Source organism: Giraffa tippelskirchi, chromosome 12, assembly GCF_054371585.1.
Source record: "Giraffa tippelskirchi isolate mGirTip1 chromosome 12, T2T-mGirTip1v1.2.pri, whole genome shotgun sequence".
Taxonomy (NCBI): Eukaryota; Metazoa; Chordata; class Mammalia; order Artiodactyla; family Giraffidae; genus Giraffa; species Giraffa tippelskirchi.
The window spans coordinates 3,123,073-3,143,713 of NC_137286.1; the positions used below are offsets into that span (position 1 = coordinate 3,123,073).

The 20,641-nt window shown below is 45.2% G+C and overlaps 1 protein-coding gene across 19 annotated transcripts in view; it reads right to left on the bottom strand.

The window, feature by feature from the left end:
• The window catches only part of TECPR2 (tectonin beta-propeller repeat containing 2), a 99,888-nt gene extending 79,293 nt beyond the window's left edge, over window positions 1–20,595 (bottom strand). For 12 of the 19 annotated variants that reach the window (XM_081548729.1, XM_081548728.1, XM_081548727.1 and 9 more), the window contains exons 1-2: window positions 20,432–20,595; window positions 6,539–6,827 (exon numbers count right to left, since the gene is read on the bottom strand). In XM_081548729.1, the coding sequence (XP_081404855.1) occupies window positions 6,539–6,757 (219 nt within the window). In that variant the 5' untranslated portion in view covers window positions 6,758–6,827; window positions 20,432–20,595. Of the gene's footprint in view, window positions 1–2,726; window positions 2,828–6,538; window positions 6,828–20,103; window positions 20,319–20,431 lie in introns of those variants that run through there. The other 7 variants (XM_081548724.1, XM_081548721.1, XM_081548718.1 and 4 more) reach the window with 3 other exon arrangements.
• Window positions 20,596–20,641: the final 46 nt, after the last annotated feature.

The following is a 20,641-nucleotide window of genomic DNA, read 5'->3' on the forward strand; positions in this document are numbered from 1 at the left end:
CCTAGCACTGCTCCCCACCCGGCCAAGTGGCCTTCTTGTACTCATTTTTTGCTCTCCGCATTGACTCTAAGCTCCCTGGCTGGGGTTCTCTCCATTGCGTTTCCAAACCTAAAATGGGCCTGGCTGCTGCTGCTGCTGCTGCTAAGTCGCTTCAGTCGTGTCCGACTCTGTGCGACCCCAGAGACGGCAGCCCACCAGGCTCCGCCATCCCTGGGATTCTCCAGGCAAGAACACTGGAGTGGGTTGCCATTTCCTTCTCCAGTGCATGAACAGGAAAAGTGAAAGTGAAGTCACTCAGTCATGTCTGACTCTTAGCGACCCCATGGACTACAGCCTACCAGGCTCCTCCGTCCATGGGATTTTCCAGGCAAGAGTACTGGAGTGGGGTGCCATTGCCTTCTCCGAATGGGCCTGGCACATGGTAAATATTCAATAAATACATATTGAATAAGTTCACCAGGAGATCAATATGGAAAAGTTGCAGAAATGAGAACTCGCACTGTTGTGCTTAATGCAAAGACAGTTTTGAAGGCAAATCTATGAAATTTAACAATGTGCTAGGTGCTAAGGAGAGATCACACATTTAATTTCAAAGCAAAAAACCAGAAACACAGGTCAACTTATCTTTCTGGCTTTCTGGTCTCTTCGTATGTATGTCACACCCATATATTTAACAACAGGTTTATAACACTTCTGTATTTATTAGCTCCTCATAGCATTTCCTTCATGCTTTAGCACGTAGCAAGGAAGCATTTCCTGTGTCTCCATCTGCCCTCTCTCATCAACTTGTGTAAGAAAAAAGGTTTCTAAAAGCATTATTCTTGAAAACACATCAGACTTCATCATATAAAAGATCTGCTTTCTTCTTTGGAAAATAATTTCATTTAAAAACATAATCTTTCACCCATGCATGCCACACATAGATTTATTAGAGGGTAAACTAATTTTTGTCCTTTTATACAGTTATGGGTTCTCACGGCAAGTATACTGGGGTGGTTTGCCATTCCCTCTACCACTGAGGCAGAAAGCAAAGAGGAACTAAAAAGCCTCTTGAAGAGGGATGAGGAAAGCGAATGAGCCAGCTTAAAACTAAGTATTAAAAACTAAGATCATGGCATCCGGCCCCATTACTTTATGGCAAATAGAGGGAGTAAAGGTGGAAGTAGTGACAGATTTCCTCTTCTTGGGCTCTAAAATCACTTTGGATGGTGACTGCAGCCATGAAATCAGATGTTTGCTTCTTGGCAGGAAAGCTATGACAAACCTAGACAGTGTGCTGAAAAGCAGAGACATTACTCTGCCAACAAAGGTCGGCATAGTCAAGGCTATGGTCTTCCCAGTGGTCACACACAGTTGTGAGAGCTGGACTGTAAAGAAGGTGGAGTGACCAAGAACTGATGCCTTCGAACTGTGGTGCTGGAGAAGACTCCTAAGAGTCCCTTGGACTTCAAGGAGATCAAACCAGTCAACCTTAAGGGAAATCAAGCCTGAATACTCATTGGAAGGACTGATGCTGACATTGAAACTCCAGTAGTTTGGTCATCTGACATCAGCTGACTCACTGGGAAATTCCCTGACGCTGAGAAGGATTGAGGGCAGAAGGAGAAGAGGGCGTCAGAGGATGAGATGGTTGGATGGCATCACTGATGCAATGGACATGGACTTGGGCAAACTTCTGGAGACGGTGAGGGACACAGAGGTCTGGTGTGCTACAGTCCGTGGGGTCACAAAGAGTCAGACACAACTGGGCAACTGAACAACAACAACAACAAAACTAATTTTTGTTTACCTTCCCGTAAAATCTTAGACATTCGCTCAACTAGTTGAGGGACTTCCTCATGGTCCGGTGGTTAAGGCTGCATGCTCCCACTGCAGGGGGGATGGGTTCGATCCCTGGTTGGGGCCCGTATGTCTCAGTGTGGCCAAAATTTAAAAAAAATTTAAAAACAAACAAACAAAAAACCTAGCTGATGCACCTCTCAACTGTCACTAGGAAATGCCAAAGAAACTCTTAATAGATCCGTTTCTATTGTCCTCTAAATCCAGACTTTTGTGGAAGCCCTGCCTTCTCACATAGGAAGACAGCAAAATGGTTAGGCAACCAGCTATGTGGCTTGGGGCAGGAATCTGTTTCTTTAGCTGTAAAACACAGGGATTGTACCAAATGATTCTAAGACTCCCAGCTCTGAAGCTGAAAATTACAGTAACAATGACATAAATATTTAATTCATCCTCAGCTCACACAACTAATGACTGACAGTCAAAGCTCAAAACAAATCTTTATGTTGTTGTGTTTATACAAGTAACAGATGAATATATACTTATTGTCCAAATTCTAATAAGTCCATAATATTTAAAATAAAAAATACTAAAGTAAAAAAAAAGAAAGATACTTCCCTTCTTTTCCTGCCCCCATTCTCAGTCCCCTCTATCGTCATGATGAATAGCTTGGAGGTATCCCTCCAGATCCTTTCCTAGGTGTTTTACATACAGATAATTAACTTTGTTTTCAAACCCTAATAGTCTAAATCCAAAGTCTCTGTTTTCTCCAAAACGAGAAGTTTTATTTTATTCCTTTGTGATTCTCCACAATATGCTTATATTCTATACCCAATGGGTATTCAAAAACACTTTTGATACTCAGAGCTGCTAAGCGTGGATTTGGGCCCAGTAAAATATGCTTTCTTATGGCCCTATGCATGGAACTTCCCAAGGTCCCCTTCTACTTTCCTGGGTCCAGTCATTTGCACCAGATTCCTCCAGTTCTGCGCGTCCCTGCAGAGGCTGTCCTCACACGGCACACCCCCTCAGAGTTCACGGGGCTCATCTGATAAACAGAAAACTAGTTCCAGTAAAACTAGGAAACTGGCATCAGATGCAATTCATACTTTCACTCTGGGGAGTACTAAACTCACGCTTCCTTAAGTTTCTTTTAGTTTGCTGGCTGAAATTTTTAAAATAGTTACAGGCATGCCTCATTTTATTGTGCTTCACGGATACAGTGTTATTTTACAAATTGAAGGTCTGTGGCTTTATGTAAAGTCTGCTCCAATTTAAATTTATTGAGGAGTGTTTTACGAGCAAGAATACAGTCTGTCCTGGTGACTGTTCCACGTCCACCTGTAAAGAATGTGCTCTGAGCTGCTGTTGGGTGGAGGGTTCTGTAAACATCACTTAGATCACAGAGGTGGACGGGGCTGCTCGGGTCTGCCACACACCCACTGATTTTCTGTCTGCTACTATACTGACAGTGGGGTGTTGACATCTCCAACTAGAATTGCAGATTTTTCAACTTCTTCTTTCAGCTATGTCAGTTGTTGCTTCATATGTCATGAAGCCCTGTTGTTAAGGAGCACGATACACATTTAGGACCACTGTGCCTTCTCCCTCAACTGACGCTTCTGTCATTAAATACCGTCTCTCTGGTTATTTCCTTGCTCAGAGGACTATCTTGATATTAATATAGCCACTCAGCATTCTTTAATACTTTCACTTGTTTATGTTTGGCTGTGCTGGGTCTTTGTTGCTGTGTGGGCTTTTCTCCAGTCTCAGTGAGTGGGGGCCACTCTGCATTTGTGGAGCAAGGGCTTTTTATTACAGCGGTTCTCTTGTTGTGGAGCATGGGCTCCAGGGCATGCGGGCTTCGGCAGCTGTGGTGGCACTGAGGGCTCTAGGGCGCAGGCTCAGGAGCTGTCACACAGGCATGTGCAATGTTCCTGGGCCAGGGATCGAACTTGTGTCTCCTGCACTGGCAGGTGGATTCTTTACCACTGAGCCACCAGGGAAGCCCTCAACTTTCTCTTGAGAAGCATTTACATGGTATATTTTTTCATCCTTTTACTTTTTATCTATTGACATGTGGTTATATTTGAATGAGTTTCTTATAAACAACAAATAGTTGTTTATGAGTTTTTTCTCCATCCCAATAATTTTTTTAATTGATGTGTATGGATCATTTTCATTTAATATAATTATTGGCATGTTTTAAGTCTATGATTTTATTTGTTTTTCATTACTCCTGTTTTTCTTTCTTCTGTTTAACCTTTCTTGATTTTCTGAGAACTGTCTCAATATATTTAACATTCTATTTTGGTATGTCTATAGTAATTTTTTACTATACCACGCTGTACAGGGGTTTTAAGTGGCTGCTCTAAGGACGACCATATCAAACGTGGGAGATATACAAATACACACACGTGCATGCATATACACACACAACTTTTCAAAATCTATTTAGATTCAGCATTTAACCTCTTCAAGTAGAATGAAGAAACCCTACTACCCTATGGGTCCCTTACTCTCCCCTCTTACATTATAATTTTTTTTATATATTACTCCATGCATATAAATGGAAAACTTGATCAGACAATGATATAATTTTTTCTGTCAAATATATTTTAAAAAAACTCAAGAGGAAGGAAACAGCCTAGTGTATTTACTATTATTATCCTTTCATTACCGATGTTCCAAGTTTCCTTCTACTATCAATTATCATTTGTCTAAAGAACTTCCTGAAGCAATTATTTAGAGCCAGTGTGCTGGCAATGAATCCCCTAAGTTTTCCTGCATCTGAGAACATTTTTATTTCACCTTCTTTCCTAATAGATATTTTTGCTGGATAAAAATTCTGAGCTGACAATTCTTTTCTTTCAATACTTTATACATGGTGTACCAACATCTTCTAGCCTCCACAGTTTCTGATGAGAGATTTCCCATCATTCAAGTCATTGTCCCCTACAAGTAATGTGTCATTTTCTCTGGCTACTTTTAAGATTTCTCTCTGTCTTGAGTTTTTAGATGTTTGATTAGGATCTGTCTGGGCATGGATTTCTTTGGTCTGTCCTGTGCAGGGGGCGGTCACTGCTGGAGTCATTAAGTTTTCCTTGTTTAGTGCTAAACTATTTGAGAGATTTCAGATCAATTCATAACCACTGGACAGCAACAAAATCAAACCAGTCAATCCTAAAGGAAACCAACCCTGAATATTCATTGGAAGGACTGAGTTGAAGCTGAAGCTCCAATACTTTGGCCACCAGATGCAAAGAACTGACTCATTGGAAAAGACCCTGATGCTGGGAAAGACTGAGGACAGGAGGAGAAGGGGACGACAGAGGATGAGCTGGTTGGATGGGATCACCGACTCAATGGACATGAGTTTGAGCAAGTTCTGGGAGACAGTGAAGGACAGGGAAGCCTGGGGTGCTGCGGCCCATGGGGTCACAAAGAGTCAGACATGACTGAGCAACTGAATAAAAACAACAGTTCATAGCCACAGTTTTAAAAGATTAATTATGTAATGGTCTTAAATGTTTGGGGAATTAGTTCAATCAAACCCATGCCCTATTAATCAAGAAAAGAAATAGCAATAGTTTTACTCTTCATACAAAAAATATAAATATAAACTCAGGAGCCAATCTGCCCAAGTTCAGACCATGGTGTCACCACTTTCTGACTATCTCGCAAGTCACTCAACCTCTCTGAGCCTCAGTTGTCTCCCTGATAAAATGGAGATGACAAAACAACATCTACCTCATAGAGTTTTGTGAGGATAAAATGAGTTAATATATGTAAAGGGTTTAGAATAATGCCTGGCACACAGTAAGTACTATATGGATGCTAACCATTTGTGTTATTTTAATTGACTGCAGAGGCTTAAGAAAAACCAACTTTATAAATTAAACTTTAATAAGTCGATACTGATTAAAATATAGATATTTGTAAATACTTCTCTTAAATACAAAAGCCTTGTCTTAGTCTGTAAAAGTCCACTAACCACAGCGTAGAGCCCCACGTGGCAGGAGCTACAACTCAGTCACCCTTGAGTCTCTCACAAAACCCATGTTCTTATACATCACAGGTACTAACAAAACAGGTGAGTACGGTGATGGTCCATCCCCAACATCTACAATACACAGAGATGCTTGAATCAACAACCCAGAACAGAGGCCGGTCAGGACCCCAACAGCAGGGCGCTACAGAAGTGTCCTCATTTAAGATGTACATGTTCTAGCACCTAGCCAACACTGATCCTGATCCATTTCTCTTAATAATTTTGCCAGAATACCTAGAGATTATTTGAGAGCCAGTCAGTCAAAGTAGTCTGAGAAAACACTCAGAAAACACTTTGAGAGACTTCTCTGGTGATCCAGTGGTTAAGACTCTGTGCTCCCACTGTAGGGAACCCGAGTCAGATCCCGCATGCTACACGGTATGGCCAAAAAATTTGTAAAAAAGAAGAAGAAAAAAAAACACTTAGAAAATTGTGCCTATTTTCAAAGTTTATCCATTAAGTGTTAAACACTATAATGTTCTCTTTTAAAGTAATGCTGGATTTTTGGAGGCAAGTAAAACAAGTTAAAACATCACACTTTTAGTTGCACTCCACCTGAAAGATGGCTGTAAGGTACTCTTCGGGTAGGACACTCAGGCCATACTTTAGCAACTCAGAAGTAACCACCCCGCCCCATCCTGGGACTCACAGGCATGTTACACATCAGCCAGGGCCCCGCACGCTCAGTGGGAGACAAGCAGCACCCACCTCGAAGTTGTACTTCTTCATCTGGTCGTGGTGCCGGCAGTACAGGTAGAGCATGCCGATGCTGCTGCCCACGGCAATGTAGTCCCCGTTGGTGTCGAGGGCCGTGAGGTAGACCACCAGGGAGCGGAACCCCTTCTGGATCTTCGTGGGGATGGCATTGAGCAGATAGTACAGAGGGCAGAACTCTCTGAAGGTAACAGGCTCCGACACAGACGCCATGGCCAAGGTCTCCACCAGCGATCTTCAGGCAGGACGAGGGATTTTAACTGGCATCTGGGGAAACCTGGGGCTGAAGAACAAGGCATTATAACGCATCTGATGTCTAGTCATGCAAAGACAACTCAGGTTTCACAGTGGGAATGAGGAACTTTCAGGTGGGTATAAATTATAGTCAGAGCTTAATTACACAGGGAAAGTAAACTAAGTGTCGTTAAGATTACTTTTGAGGATTTCCCTGGTGGTGCAATGGGTGAGAACATGCCTGCCAGTGCAGGGGACACGGGTTCGATCCCTCGTTCTGGAAGATCCCACATGCCCATGCACCACAAGTGCTGAGTCTGCGCTTGGGAGCCCTCAAACCACAACTCTGAGCCCGCACGCTATAAAGTCCGTGCTCCACAGCAGGGGAACCTTCGGTGATGAGAGGCCCGTGCACAATTACAGAGCAGTCACCGCTCACTGCAAGCGGAGGGAGCCCGCACAGCGGAACGGAGACCCAGCGCAGTCGTAAATAGATAAACGAATACAATCACAACTCGAAACCCACTTCAATATTTTCTGCCCCCTGTAATTTATATTGTGATAAATGGTGGAGAAGGGTGGGAAGAATATTAAAGATAGTTCTGAATCTCTAGTAGCTTATGATCTAGTCAGGGAGGCAAAAGAACCTGAAAAGACACAAAACCAGATATGACTGATGCTAACCTGTGGGTCTCAGGGAGAAGGAGGAGAGCGCTAGGGTGGCCTCGCGTGTGGAGAAAGCTGCTCTGAAAACACTCGAAACTCTGAAGCCCACCAGGGAGCACAGAACATGGAAAGGAGGGATTCCTTGGCAGCCCAGTGGTTAGGACTCTGCGCTTCCCCCCACGGGGCACGGGTTCGATCCCTGGTCAGGAAAATAAGATCCCAAAGGCCATGCGGCCAAAAAAATCAATAATAATCATAAAGTGTGAAAGAAACAGGAAAGACACGGCACAAGGAGAGCAGGGGACCCGTCCAGACGGGGGAGCACGGTGGGGGGGGGAGAAACGCCCACAGCCCCCCAGACACACGGCGCCTCCCCTGTGTCACCCTGACACCCACACCCCTCAGAAAAGGGGATTCAAAGCTTCCCTTGGACTTCTCCAGGGGCTCAGTGGTAACAAATCTGCCTGTCAATCCCTGATCCGGGAAGACCCCACATGCCACAGAGCAACTAAGCCCCATCGCCACGACTCCTGAGCCTGGGCTCTAGGGCCCGGGATCCACCACTACTGAGCCCACACGGCCTAGAGTCAGGGCTCTGGCAGCAGGAGAAGCCACAGTGGTGAGAAGCCCGCACACCACAGCGAGAAGGCGGCCCCTGCTCGCTGCAACTTAGAGAACAGCCTGTCCAGCAGCAAGACCCAGCACAGCCATAAAGAGAGAATTTTTTAAAAAAAGCTTCCCTCAATAAAGCTGCTCAATCATCACACAGTGTGTCATAATTTATGAAGCGCTCACTCATCCATTAAATCCTTAACCTAAAAACTTTTACATGAGCTACCAAGGGCCAGAGGACCACAGGACTTGTCCAAGGCCTGTGGACAAGACCTGAATCTATGCATTTTTGCCCTTCGAGTCCTGCAAGTCAAAGCTCCTAAGTCGTGTCTGACTCTTTGCGACCCCATGGACTATACAGTCCATGGAATTCTCCAGGCCAGAACACTGGAGTGGGTAGCCTTTCCCTTCTCCAGGGGGTCTTCCCAACCCAGGGATCGAACCCAGGTCTACCACATTGCGGGCAGATTCTTTACCAGCCGAGCCACAAGGGAAGCCCAAGAACACTGGATTGGGTAGCCTATCCGTTCTCCAGAGGATCTTTCCGACCCAGGAATCGAACTGGACTCTCCCACACTGCAGGTGGATTCTTTACCAGCTGAGCAGTCCCGACCCCTTTCCAAAGGACTCTCCGTCACACCCCCACCCCGCGTCACTTTCTCCACACACTCTCTTCCTCTCCTGTTGACGGCCTTCCCTGCCTGACCCCTCACTGGTGTAAGCCCCCCCCAAAAGCAGAGCCCACACATCCACCTCACTCACCCTTCTAGCCCCTAGCACCTAGAAAAGGTTCAGGCACATCAGAGGCACCAAGTATTTACTGAATAAATGAATGAGTTATGAAAAAGGAAAATTTGCAAGGGAGGAATGAATGCAAGAATGGAAAAGAAGCAATCTCATTTTTTCTCCAGAATGGCCCCAGTTCCACGCTGGAATAAAAATCCTCTAGATCTGTAGGGCATTTTCAAATCCCTATTTCATTTGATAGTCACAATAGACAAGACATACAGTGAAGGAGGCAGGGTAACTTACAAGCACTGTTGCTATAAGTAAACAATAACGTCCCTCTGTGATGATGAAGGGCCTCCCTGGTAGCTCAGCTGGTTAAGAATCTGCCGAGAATGCAGGAGGCCCTGGTTCGATTCCTGGGTCAGGACGCTTACCTAGAGAAGGGATAGGCTACCCTACCCATTCCAGTATTCTTCAGCTTTCCTGGTGGCTCAGACGGTAATCCACCTGCAGTGCAGGAGACCTGAGTTCGATCCCTGGGTTGGGAAGATTCGCTGGAGGAGGGCAAGGCAACCCACCCCAGTATTCTTGTCTGGAGAGTCCCCATGGACAGAGGCTGGCGTGCTACCATTCGTGGGGTCAGAGTCGGAAACGACTAGGCGGCTAAGCACAGCACAAGTGGCGGCGAAGAGCAGTAACGCGCCCTCTGTGAGCAGAAGCTGGGGCACTCGGGGAGGTTCAGAAACGTGCCTGGCGTCACACAGATTCAGCAGCTTTGTTGTTGTTCAGGCAAGGGGCTACTACAACAGAAACTTTGACAATGAATGTTGATCCTGTCCGTACAGCAGCGTCATTCATAAGCTGACAACTCTGTAAGGGCAATGCTGTCTTGGCTAAGCAATGCACATGCTCCCCAATCCTCGATTTGTGTAAGTACTCCAGAGAGGTGGGCAAGACCCACATTGACCCCAAAATCAAGTGAAAATGAAGTGGTTATCAGGCAAACTCTAGAGAGAACAGCCACGGTCAGTCACCTTGGGAAAGCATGCAGACCACTATAAGGATGCGGGGCATAAAAGCCAAAATAACAGTGCAAATAGCAGTAATGGTAACAGTAAACATAACTACTAAATGGAAACTATTTCAGCACAGGAACTCATTAAATCCTCACAAAACACCTCAGGAGGTAAGGCACCACTGACCGCTGTTATCTCCACTTCACCGGTGAGAAACACGGTTCTCATTTCCACAGTGTCCTCTCCGTCTCCAAGGGAAGGGCAGCGCAGGAGCAGGAAAAGCTGTGCTTCCTTCACACGTGTATGCGTGCGGACGCGCCCTAGTTTACATGGCGCTTCTAAAATAAAACGTTATTTTTGACAAGTTATAAATGTCCTCTATCGGCACTTCTCCAGTGATCCGGTGGTTAAGAATCCTCCGTGCAGTGCAGAGGACATGGGTTGATCCCTGGTTGGCGAGCGAAGACCCCAGAGGCCACAGGACAACTAAGCCAGCGCCACAATCAGAGAAGCCCTCGTGCCGCAGTGAAGACCCAGCCCAGCCCCAAACAAGAAATAAATAAAAAATAAACGTTCACTCTCAAAAAATGTGGAAATATAGGAAAGTACAAAGAATGAAATAAATGCCACTCATAATCCCATCAGAGATATGCTACGTTATAAATGTGTATAGACAAACACAGAGTTTTACTTAACAAATCATGAGCATTTGCCATGTCATTAAATATTCCCCTAGAGTAAGATTTTTAATGACTATACTTAAAACACTACGGAGACCACAGTAGACTCAAAAACCGAAATTTTCCCAGTGTTTTAATTTCTGCTCTAGCCAATGAGGTCTCCAAGGAAGCAGGCAGAAGTACTGAGCACTTCACAAATGTCAGCGAATATTATTTCCTCCTTTAAAGCCTTTTCCCTCAAAGGAGCTCTGTCAAATTATGACATTTAGATTTCAAAAACTCATTCACCTGAATTGACACCATTTGCTGAGAGCTCCAAATTCTCCACACGGAAGGGGCCTGGAAACTGCAGTCTGGTTAGAAGGGGGCAAAGGATTTGCCTCAAGGCTGTACCTGCAGGGCAGGCACACTGTTCTAATGCACACGACATGTTTGTTGGAGGTGGCTTAGGAGACGTCAGAGGATAATACCGAAGGTCAGGGTCCCTGGGCCATCTCCTTGGCACAATCAGTGATCATACAACCAAAAGCCACTTCAAGTGTGTGAGAAGGGACTACAGGACTCACCTGCCAAGCACCACTAAGAACGACCGTAATTCTACAGCAGGCGGCAGACAGCTGATTGAAATGATTAAAGCTGAAATCCAGCATCCATCTGATCTCTCTCCCTCCCGCTACAGCAATCCCTCACCATGTTCCTCCAGCTCTGTCCCCCAGCTGCCTTCCGCTGGCCCCTTCTCACCAGCGGTGTGGCCAAGCCTGAGCTGAAGCCAGCACCCCTCACCGAGACCCCTGCGTGGTCCTTGAACAACTGCTCTCCTGCTTCCACGCCTGCCCCAGGAGTCGATGCTCACACAGAGCAGGTACAGCGAGTTCTCCGACTTCAACGAAATTAAACACTCCTGTGCTCCAAAGGCATCATCAAAAAAAAGTGACAAGATGGATTTCCCTGGTGGTACAATGGAGAAGAATCTGCCTGCTAAGGCATGGACATGGGTTCCATCCCTGGTCTGGAAGATTCCACAAGCCAACTACTGAGCCTGCATGCTACAACTACTGAAGCTCATGCGCCTAGAGCCCATGCTCCGCAACAGGAGAAGCCACGGCAATGAGAAGCCCTGCAACAAAGAGCAGCCCCTGCTCACCACAACTGCAGGAAGCCTGCGCGCAGCAACGAAGACCCAGCACAGCCAAAAATAAAGAAAGAAAAATGAAAAGAGGGGCTTCCCTGGTGGTCCAGTGGTTAAGACTCCGCACTCCCAATACAGGGGTACCGGTTTGATCCCTGGTTGGAGAACTAAGACCCTCTATGCTGCAAAGCGCAGCCAAAAAAAAAAGAGAGAGAGAAAAGACAACCAACATACTGGGAAAAAATCATTTATCTGACAAAGGACTTATATCCACAATACATGAAAAATTCTTAAAACTCAATAATTAAAAGATGATTTTCAAGTGAGCAACTGAATAGTGGGATCTGAATAGACATTTATCCACAGAAGACATACAAATAACCAATAAGCACAAGAAAAGATGCTCGTCATCTTTTCACAGAATGCAAATCTAATCATCTAATCACCACGGAAAACCCAAAACAAAACCACAATGACATTATCACTTCACATTCATTAAGATGGCTATAATCAAGAGACAGATAGGTGTTAACAAAGGCGTGGAGAACTGGAACCCTCATACACTGCTGTTTAGACGCTCAGTCGTGTCCGACTCTTTGTGGCCCCACAGGCTGTAGCCTGCCAAATTCCTCTGTCCATGGGATTTTCCAGGCAAGAATACTGGAGCAGGTTATCATTTCCTACTTCAGGGGACCCTCCTGACCCAGGGATCAAACCCACATCTCTCGTGTCTCCTGCACTGGCAGGTGGGTTCTTCACCACTAGCACTATCTGGGAAGCCCTGTGCGTTGCTGGTAGAGAAGAAAAGGAGGCAGCCACTGTGGGAAAGTCTGGCAGTTCCTCAAAAGGTTAAACACAGAATTACCATATGACCCAGTAATTCTATTCCTAACTACATACCCAAGAGAAATGAAAACATATGTCTACACAAAAACTTAAATAATTTCAAAATATTACCATTCATAAAACCAAAGTAAAACAACCTAATTGTCCATCAACTGATGAATGGATAAACAAAACATGGTATGTCCATACAACAGAATCTATTATTCAGCAATAAAAAGGAATGAAGTACTGATATAATATGATAAGCCTTGAAAACATCATGCCTAGTGAAAGAATCCAGACACGGAAGACCATACACTGGATGATTCCACCAACATGAAATACGCAAATGGCCAGAGTAAGCCAATCTACAGACAGAAAGTAGATCAGTGACTGCCTAGAGCTGGGAGGAGAAAAGAGTGAGGGTGGGGATGGTTGCTAAAGGATACGGAGTTTCTTTTTAGGGTGATAAAAAGTCTTAAAATTGATTGTAGTGGTGGCTGCATAACTCTATGAATACCCTAAAAAACACTGAATTGGACATTTTAAATGGGTAATATACATGATATGTGAATTGTCAATGAAGCTATTACCAAAAAAACAAGAAGTATCAGCTCTTCAACACTCACAAGACAAAAAGCTTCAGTAAACCAGAAATAGAGCGGAGCTTCCTCAACCTGATAAGGAATATCTACCAAAAAACCCAACAACTAACGTCATACTTCATGGTGAGAAACTCAAAGTTTACTAAGACCAGGTACAAAGCAAGGATGTCCCCCTCTCGCCACTCCTTTTCCATATCGTACCAGAAGTTCTAGCTAATGCAATAAGACAAGGAAATGTAAGGCTGAAAAGGAAGACATAAAATTATCTCTGCAGATAACATGTTCATCTATGTAGAAAATCCAAAATAATAATAACAGTAAAACTCCTGAAACTAATAGGCAATTATAGCAAGGTTGTAGAATACAAGAGTAACATACAAAAGTCAATCACTTTCCTAGACAGGATCTATGAACAAGTGGAATTTTAAATTAAAAACACATTATTATTTACATTTGCATCCCCCCAAATAAAATACTTAAGTATAAATCTAACAAAATATGTAAAGAGCTATACAAGGAAAACTACAAAACTCACAGGAATGAAATCAAAGAACTAAATAAATGGAGAAGTACCCCATGGTCATAGTTAAGAAAATTCAATATTGTCAAGATGTCAGTTCTTCCCAACTTGATTTACAGATTCAGTGTAAATCCCAGGAAGTTATTTTGTGGATATCAACAAAATAATTCCGAAGTTTTACAGAGAGTCAGAAGACCCAGAATAGCCAACACAATATTGAAAGAAAAAAAAAAAGTTGGAAGACTGATATAATCTGACTGTAAAACTTACTATAAAGCACCAATTATCAATATAGTGTGATATTGGCGAAAGAACAAATAAATCTACAGAAGAGAAAGTCCAGATACAGACCCACATAAACATAGCCAACTGATCTCTGACAAAGGAGCAAAGGCAATACAATGGAGCCAAGATAGCCTTTTCAACAAACGGTGCTGGAACAACTGGACATCCACAGGGAAAAAAGTGAATCTAGACACAGACTTTATACTCTTCACAAAAACTAACTCAAAATGGATCACAGACCTAAATGTAAAACACAAAAACTATAAAACTTCCAGAAGGCAATATAGGAGAAAACCTAGATGACTTGGGGTATGGTGATGACATTTTAGATAACACCACAGAAGGCATGATCCATGAAAGAAGTAACTGATTCATTAAACTTCATTAAGACTTCATTAAAATTAAAAACTTCTGCTCTACAAAACATATTTGCAAAATACCTACCTGATTAAGGGCTGCTATCCAAAATATACAAAGAACTTTTAAAACTCAAGAACCCAATTAAAATATGGGCAAAAGATCTTAATAAAACATCTTACCAAAGAAGATATACAGATGTCAACTAAGTCTATGAAAAGATGCTCCATATCATATGTCATCAGGAGAATGCAAATTAAAACAAGATATCACCATAAACCTAGTAGAATGGCCAAAATCTGTAACACTGACAACACTAAACGCTAGTGAGAATGTGGGGCAACAGGAACTCTCATTCATTGCTGGTGGGGATGCAAAATGGTACAGCCACTTAGGAAGACAATATGAATTGTTCTTATAAAGCTAAACATAATCTTATCATATGATCCAGCAATGCAGCCCTTGGTACTTATCTAAAGGAGCTCAAAACTTACATCCACACAGAACCTTCACCAGGATATTTATAGCACCTTCAATCATAATTGTAAAAATTTGGATGCAATGAGGATGTCCTTTAGTAAGTGAATGAATAAGCAAACTCTGGTACATCCAGACACTGGAATATTATTCAGCACTACAAATAAATGGGTTATTAAACCATGAAAAGACATGGAGAACTTGAAGTGCACGTTACTAAATGAAAGAAGGCAATCTGAAAAGGTTGCATGCTGTGTAATTCCAACCATGTAACCTTCTGGAAAAGGCAAAACTATGAAGACAGTAAAAAGATCAGGGGTTGCCAAGGTTTGGGTGGGGGAGGGAAGGGATAAACAGGCAGAGCACAGAGGATTTTTAGCAAAAGTACTGACACCGCGATGATGGATGCATGCCGCTCTACCTTTGTCCAGACCTACAATGTACAACACCAACCCTAGGTAGACTATGGACTGTGGGTGATAATGCTGTATCAATGCCGGCTCATCAACTGTAACAAATGTCCCACTGTGGTGGGGGATGTTGATAATAAGGGAGGTGATACATATGCAGGGGAAAGGAGACCTGGATTCGATCCCTGGGTTGGGAAGATCCCCTGGAGAAGGGAAAGGCTACCCACTCCAGTATTCTGGCCTGGAGAATTCCATGGACTGTATAGTCCATGGGGTCGCAAAGAGTCGCACATGACTGAGAGCGACTTTCACTTTCCGGGAGTATATAGGAAATATCTGCAGCTTCCCCTCAGTTTTGCTGCAAACCTAAAACGGCTCTGAAAAAGTGTTTGCTGGGGTTTTTTTTAAGTTCTTTGAAAGAGAAATGGGTGGCTCTCGTATCACTCACCCTATTCAAAATCCTTCAGTGGGGCTTCCCAGTGCTTTGAGACTTAGCCAAATACCTTTCTGTGTCCGACAAGGCCCTGTGTGGTCCAACCCCTTCCCGGCTCCCCCATCACATCGCCACCTCTCCCCACGCATCCTCTAAGCTCTGTCTCTACCACCCACTCCCTCCCTCCTCCCGCTTCAGAACTGACTATCCTCCCTGCTCCCCACCACCTTTCACTTCACTCCACACATCTGGCTTCAAAAAGACATCCCCTGACCAGATCACTGACAGTGTCCATCAGTCCCCGCATCCCTCAACTTTTCATCTTGTCTTTCGTAATTCTCATCACACCTTTAATTACTTTATTTAATAAACAGTTTAACGATCGTCTCACTCATGAGAATGTAAGCAACACAAATTCTCTCCTGTTTACCAGTGAAAAGACCAGTACCTAACAACACCTTTGGCATGGAGTAGATGTTCAATACCAATCTATTGAATGAAAAAATCAAAAAAGTTAATTTCAGGTCTTACTGCAAAAGAATATTCTCAATCCAATCTTTAAAATCAATAATGCTTCCCTGGTCATGGATATTTCCATTAAACATATAAAAATCACAACATTCTTCCTTAAGACAGGATAATTCCCTCCCCCATTATTACCACAACCCACACATCTGGAAGGTGGTAGCTGACTTCACACTGACTGATAGCACCCAAATACCTGATTGGCAGTTTTAAAAAATCATCCATTTGGTACAATGGTCTAAATCATCCACTTAGTATGATGGTTGGAAGTTGCCAAAGCACCCTGACAACTCTAATGGTTTAAGGATTCTCTCCAAAATCTCTATGAAGTGATAATTAGTCTCCCTGTTGTACAGTCTATTATTAAACTCTGGCTACAACATCCACTATTCTTTTAAGTATTAAAATCTTATCAGTTCAGTTCAGTCGTTCAGTTGTGTCCGACTCTTTGTGACCCCATGGACTGCGGCACACCAGGCCTCCCTGTCCATCACCACCAACTCCCAGAGCTTACTCAAACTCATGTCCATACAGTCAGTGATACCATCCAACCATCTCAACCTCTGTCATCCCCTTCTCCTCCTGCCTTCAATCTCTCCCAGGATCAGGGTCTTTTCAAACGAGTCAGTTCTTCCCATCAGGTGGCCAAAGTATTGGAGCTTCAGCTTTAGCATCAGTCCTTCCAATGAATATTCAGGACTGATTGCCTTTAGGATGGACTGGTTGGATCTCCTTGCAGTCCAAGGGACTCTCAAGAGTCTTCTCCAACACCCTAGTTCAAAGGCATCAATTCTTTGGTGCTCAGCTTTCTTTATGGTCCAACTCTCACATCCATACATGACAACTGGAAACCCTAACCCTAACCCTAACCCTAACCCTAGCTCTGACTAGACGGACCCTCATTGGCAAAGTAATGTTTCTGTTTTTTAGTATGCTGTCTAGGTTGGTCACAGCGTTTCTTCCAAGGAGCAAGCGTCTTTTAATTTCATGGCTGCAATCACCATCTGCAGTGATTTTGGAGCCCCCAAAAGTAAAGTCTCTCACTTGTTTCCATTTTTTCCCCACTTATTTGCCATGAAGTGATGGGACCGGATGCCAAGATCTTAGTTTTCTGAATATTGAGTTTTAAGCCAGCTTTTTCACTCTTCTTTCTCTTCCATCAAGAGGCTCTTTAGTTCTTCTTTGCTTTCTGCCATAAGAGTGGTGTCATCTGCCTATCTGAGGTTATTGATATTTCTCCCAGCAATCTTGATTCCAGCTTCTGCTTCAATCAGCCTGGCATTTCCATGATGTACTCTGCATCTAAGTTAAATAAGCAGGGTGACAATATACAGCCTTGATGTACTCCTTTCCCTATTTGGAACCTGTCTGTTGTTCCATGTCCAGTTCTAACTGCTGCTTCCTGACCTGTATACAGATTTCTCAGGAGGCAGGTCAGGTGGTCTGGTATTCCCATCTCTTGAAGAATTTTCCACAGTTTATTATGATCTACACAGTCAAAGGCTTTGACGTAGTCAATAAAACAGAAGTAGATGTTTTTCTGGAATTCTTGGTTTTTCGATGATCCAGTGGATGTTGGCAATTTGATCTCTGGTTCCTCTGCCTTTTCTATATCCAGCTTGAACATCTAGAAGTTCACGGTTCATGTACTGTTGAAGCCTGGCTTGGAGAATTTTGAGCATTACTTTGCTAGCATGTGAGATGAGTGCAACTGTGTGGTAGTCTGAGTATTCTTTGGCATTGCCTTTCTTTGGGACTGGAATGAAAATTGACCTTTTCCAGTCCTGTGGCCACTGCTGAGTTTTCCAAATTTGCTGGCATATTGAGTGCAGCACTTTCATGGCATCATCTTTTAGGATTTGAAATAGCTCAGCTGGAATTCCATCATCTCCACTAGTTTTGTTCCTGGTGATACTTCCTACAGCCCACCTGACTTTGCATAAAATCTTATGGCTGAACATAATGAGATGGAGGCAGTCATTTATCTTTCAGATGAAATTTGGTCACTCCCCTGATCCCAAGCCTGCTGGTTAGCCAGTGCTCAGAGGCTGAAGTCTGATCAAAGCATGAAGTTGAGCATTTCAACAAGGCAGCCTATATCCAGCTTCGTCTCAGGCCACTCTTCCTACCACATACCCCACACTGCAGCCACAGTAGCTTGCCGCCACTGCCCTGAGCACCCACAGTTTTTGCAAAGTCCCCTTCGTTCTTTCCCATCCCTCACACGGATCTTGTAAGTGCACGCTGGCCACAGGAAGCCCTCAGACCCCCTCTGACCCGTCGCTGGTCCCTCGCCCTCACAGAGCGCTGAGGGCGGTTACCACGTGCATCGCTCTCAGTCCTCCTCGGTGGCTGCCTGCCAGCCTCCATCTACATCTCACTCGTCTCCACAAGACCACCAGGGAGTGTGGTGCAATCAACACATATCTGTTGAATTAATCTCTCTCTAAACTCTGCCAGAATTCCTGAGGTATGACAGAACAACATATAAAACCACTCCACATCACTTACATCCATCATTATGCAAAAATTCAACGGTCTCTTTATGTCTGTGTCCAAAGAATACATTCATTTAAAACTGACACACACTTCGAACGACAGCTCACTTCTGCCTCAGCAGTTCACAGGGCCATCAACTACTCCCTTGGATTCCACCATGGTCTTACGCTCTCTGTATCTAGACATCTCTCCAGGCCTGACTCCAAACTTGTTTCTGCTATGAGTAACTGTTTTCCCATCCATTCTCCACTTTTCTAAGTTCAGTCAGCTACTCTGCCTGAGGCCTTTTTCCTTCCCTTTTTCCCACTAAGTTCCAGGAGCCATTTTGTCCAAACTAAACAGAAGCTAAGATGAAATGAGGCCTTCCCCAAACTTAAGGTCTAATTTCTCTTAGAGAAAACAGAAAACGAATCCAATAGGAGCCAATCTTGCACTGAAAAAGACAATGCAACTACAAAGTAACTTAAACCTAACAAAAGCTCCTTACCAGTCACTCCTTCAGAAGAGGACCAGCCTTATTCTACCACCAGCCTCCAGGCCAGCCTGAAAACTCGAGCGGAGCATCCCCTGTACCTACAGCTGCTGGTTTTCAAGCTGGAAAGTTCCCCGGGGGCAGGGACTGGGTCTGTCTGGTCCACCACAGCATCTCTAGAAGCTGGTACTGTGGCTGGCAGAAAACAGGCCCCAAATAAGTACCTGCTGAATGAACCAACGGGGATGTTAAAAAAAAAAAAAAAAAATTCAGAGCTTCATCAATGTGCACTGTAGGTTCTAGGTGAGAGAAAGTACAGTGTTTTGCAGCTTAGGGGACCAGGAGGACTGGTGAACACAAGGGCTACAATGACTTTATTCCCATATTCTGTCCATCCTGGGATCTGGGTTTGGGGATTTCCAGAACTCCTTTCCTTAAGTTTTCAAGACCTTGGCTACTAGGAGGAAGTCAAGCCCAAGTGCAACTGATCGCTCCAGCAGATAAGGCAAGGGCGCAGCCAGGCTGGTACCCCACACTCTGCCACCAAATGTTAACAGAAGCAACAGGACAGAATAAAATTTCTCAATCTCAGCAAGAAAAGGGATGAAGAACAAAAGAGCAGAGAAGAGAAAAGTAAGTAGGGTGTGTGGGTAAGGACCGCAGGGGTTAGCTAGCCCTTACTGAAATGCACAGCACCACGGACGGTGCTGAGCAATTCACAAGCACTGACCCATTTAATCCTCTCACCCAGCCAGGGCTGGAAACTATTATCAATCCCTGCTTTACTGATGATGAAACTCAAGTTTATGGAGACATCACTTGCCCTGAGCACACAGCTAGAAAGGGGCAGCGCAGTGGGCCGGGTCTGACTCAGGGGTACCGCACTCTTCAACCTGCACTCACTATCTTGCCTGAGGCCTTCAAGAAGGACTGAGAGGCGAGTCGCTCATTTATCCATTTAACGAACACTTAATAGCATCGATTGGGTACGAGCCAAGGCCTGGTGCCAGGCGCTGGTGGGCGGATGAAGGGACCGGGACTGAGAGGCTCGGCGGGGGACAGGGCGCAGGGTCCCTCAGAAAGACCTTGGAGCTCTGCACCCGGGGCCGGCGGGGGTGCGAGGGCGCGGCCGCGCGCAGGGAAGGCGCGGAACCGGAGGGGCGAGCGAGCCGGGCGCGCGGGGCGGCGGACCCGAGGCGCCCAGAGGCGTGGGCGACGACGGCTCCCTCAGCGGGCCGCCCGCTTCTGTCCCGAACGGGGCCCGACGCTTCGTGCGCCACGGCAACGGCCTCGGTCACCCGGCGCGGGCGAGACGGGGGAGGAGACGGGGGCGAGACGGGCAGCGAGACGCTGAGGCGCGGGAGCTCGGGTCGGGCGGGGGAGTGCGGGGCCGGCCGGCGTGGCGGGACTCACCTCCCGCGGCAGCCCCTCCGGACTCGTCGGCCCGGCCGGGCCGGAGGAGGTGGGGATGGACTCCGGGACGCGGGGACTGCCGGGAGCCCGTTCCCTGGGCAACGGGCCGGGACCGCCGAGGAACAGCCGGCTCCGCCGCCGGCTAGAGCGGCAGAGCTGTATGTGGGGCCGGTGGGCGTGTCGGAAGTGACGCAGGCGGACTTCCGGTGC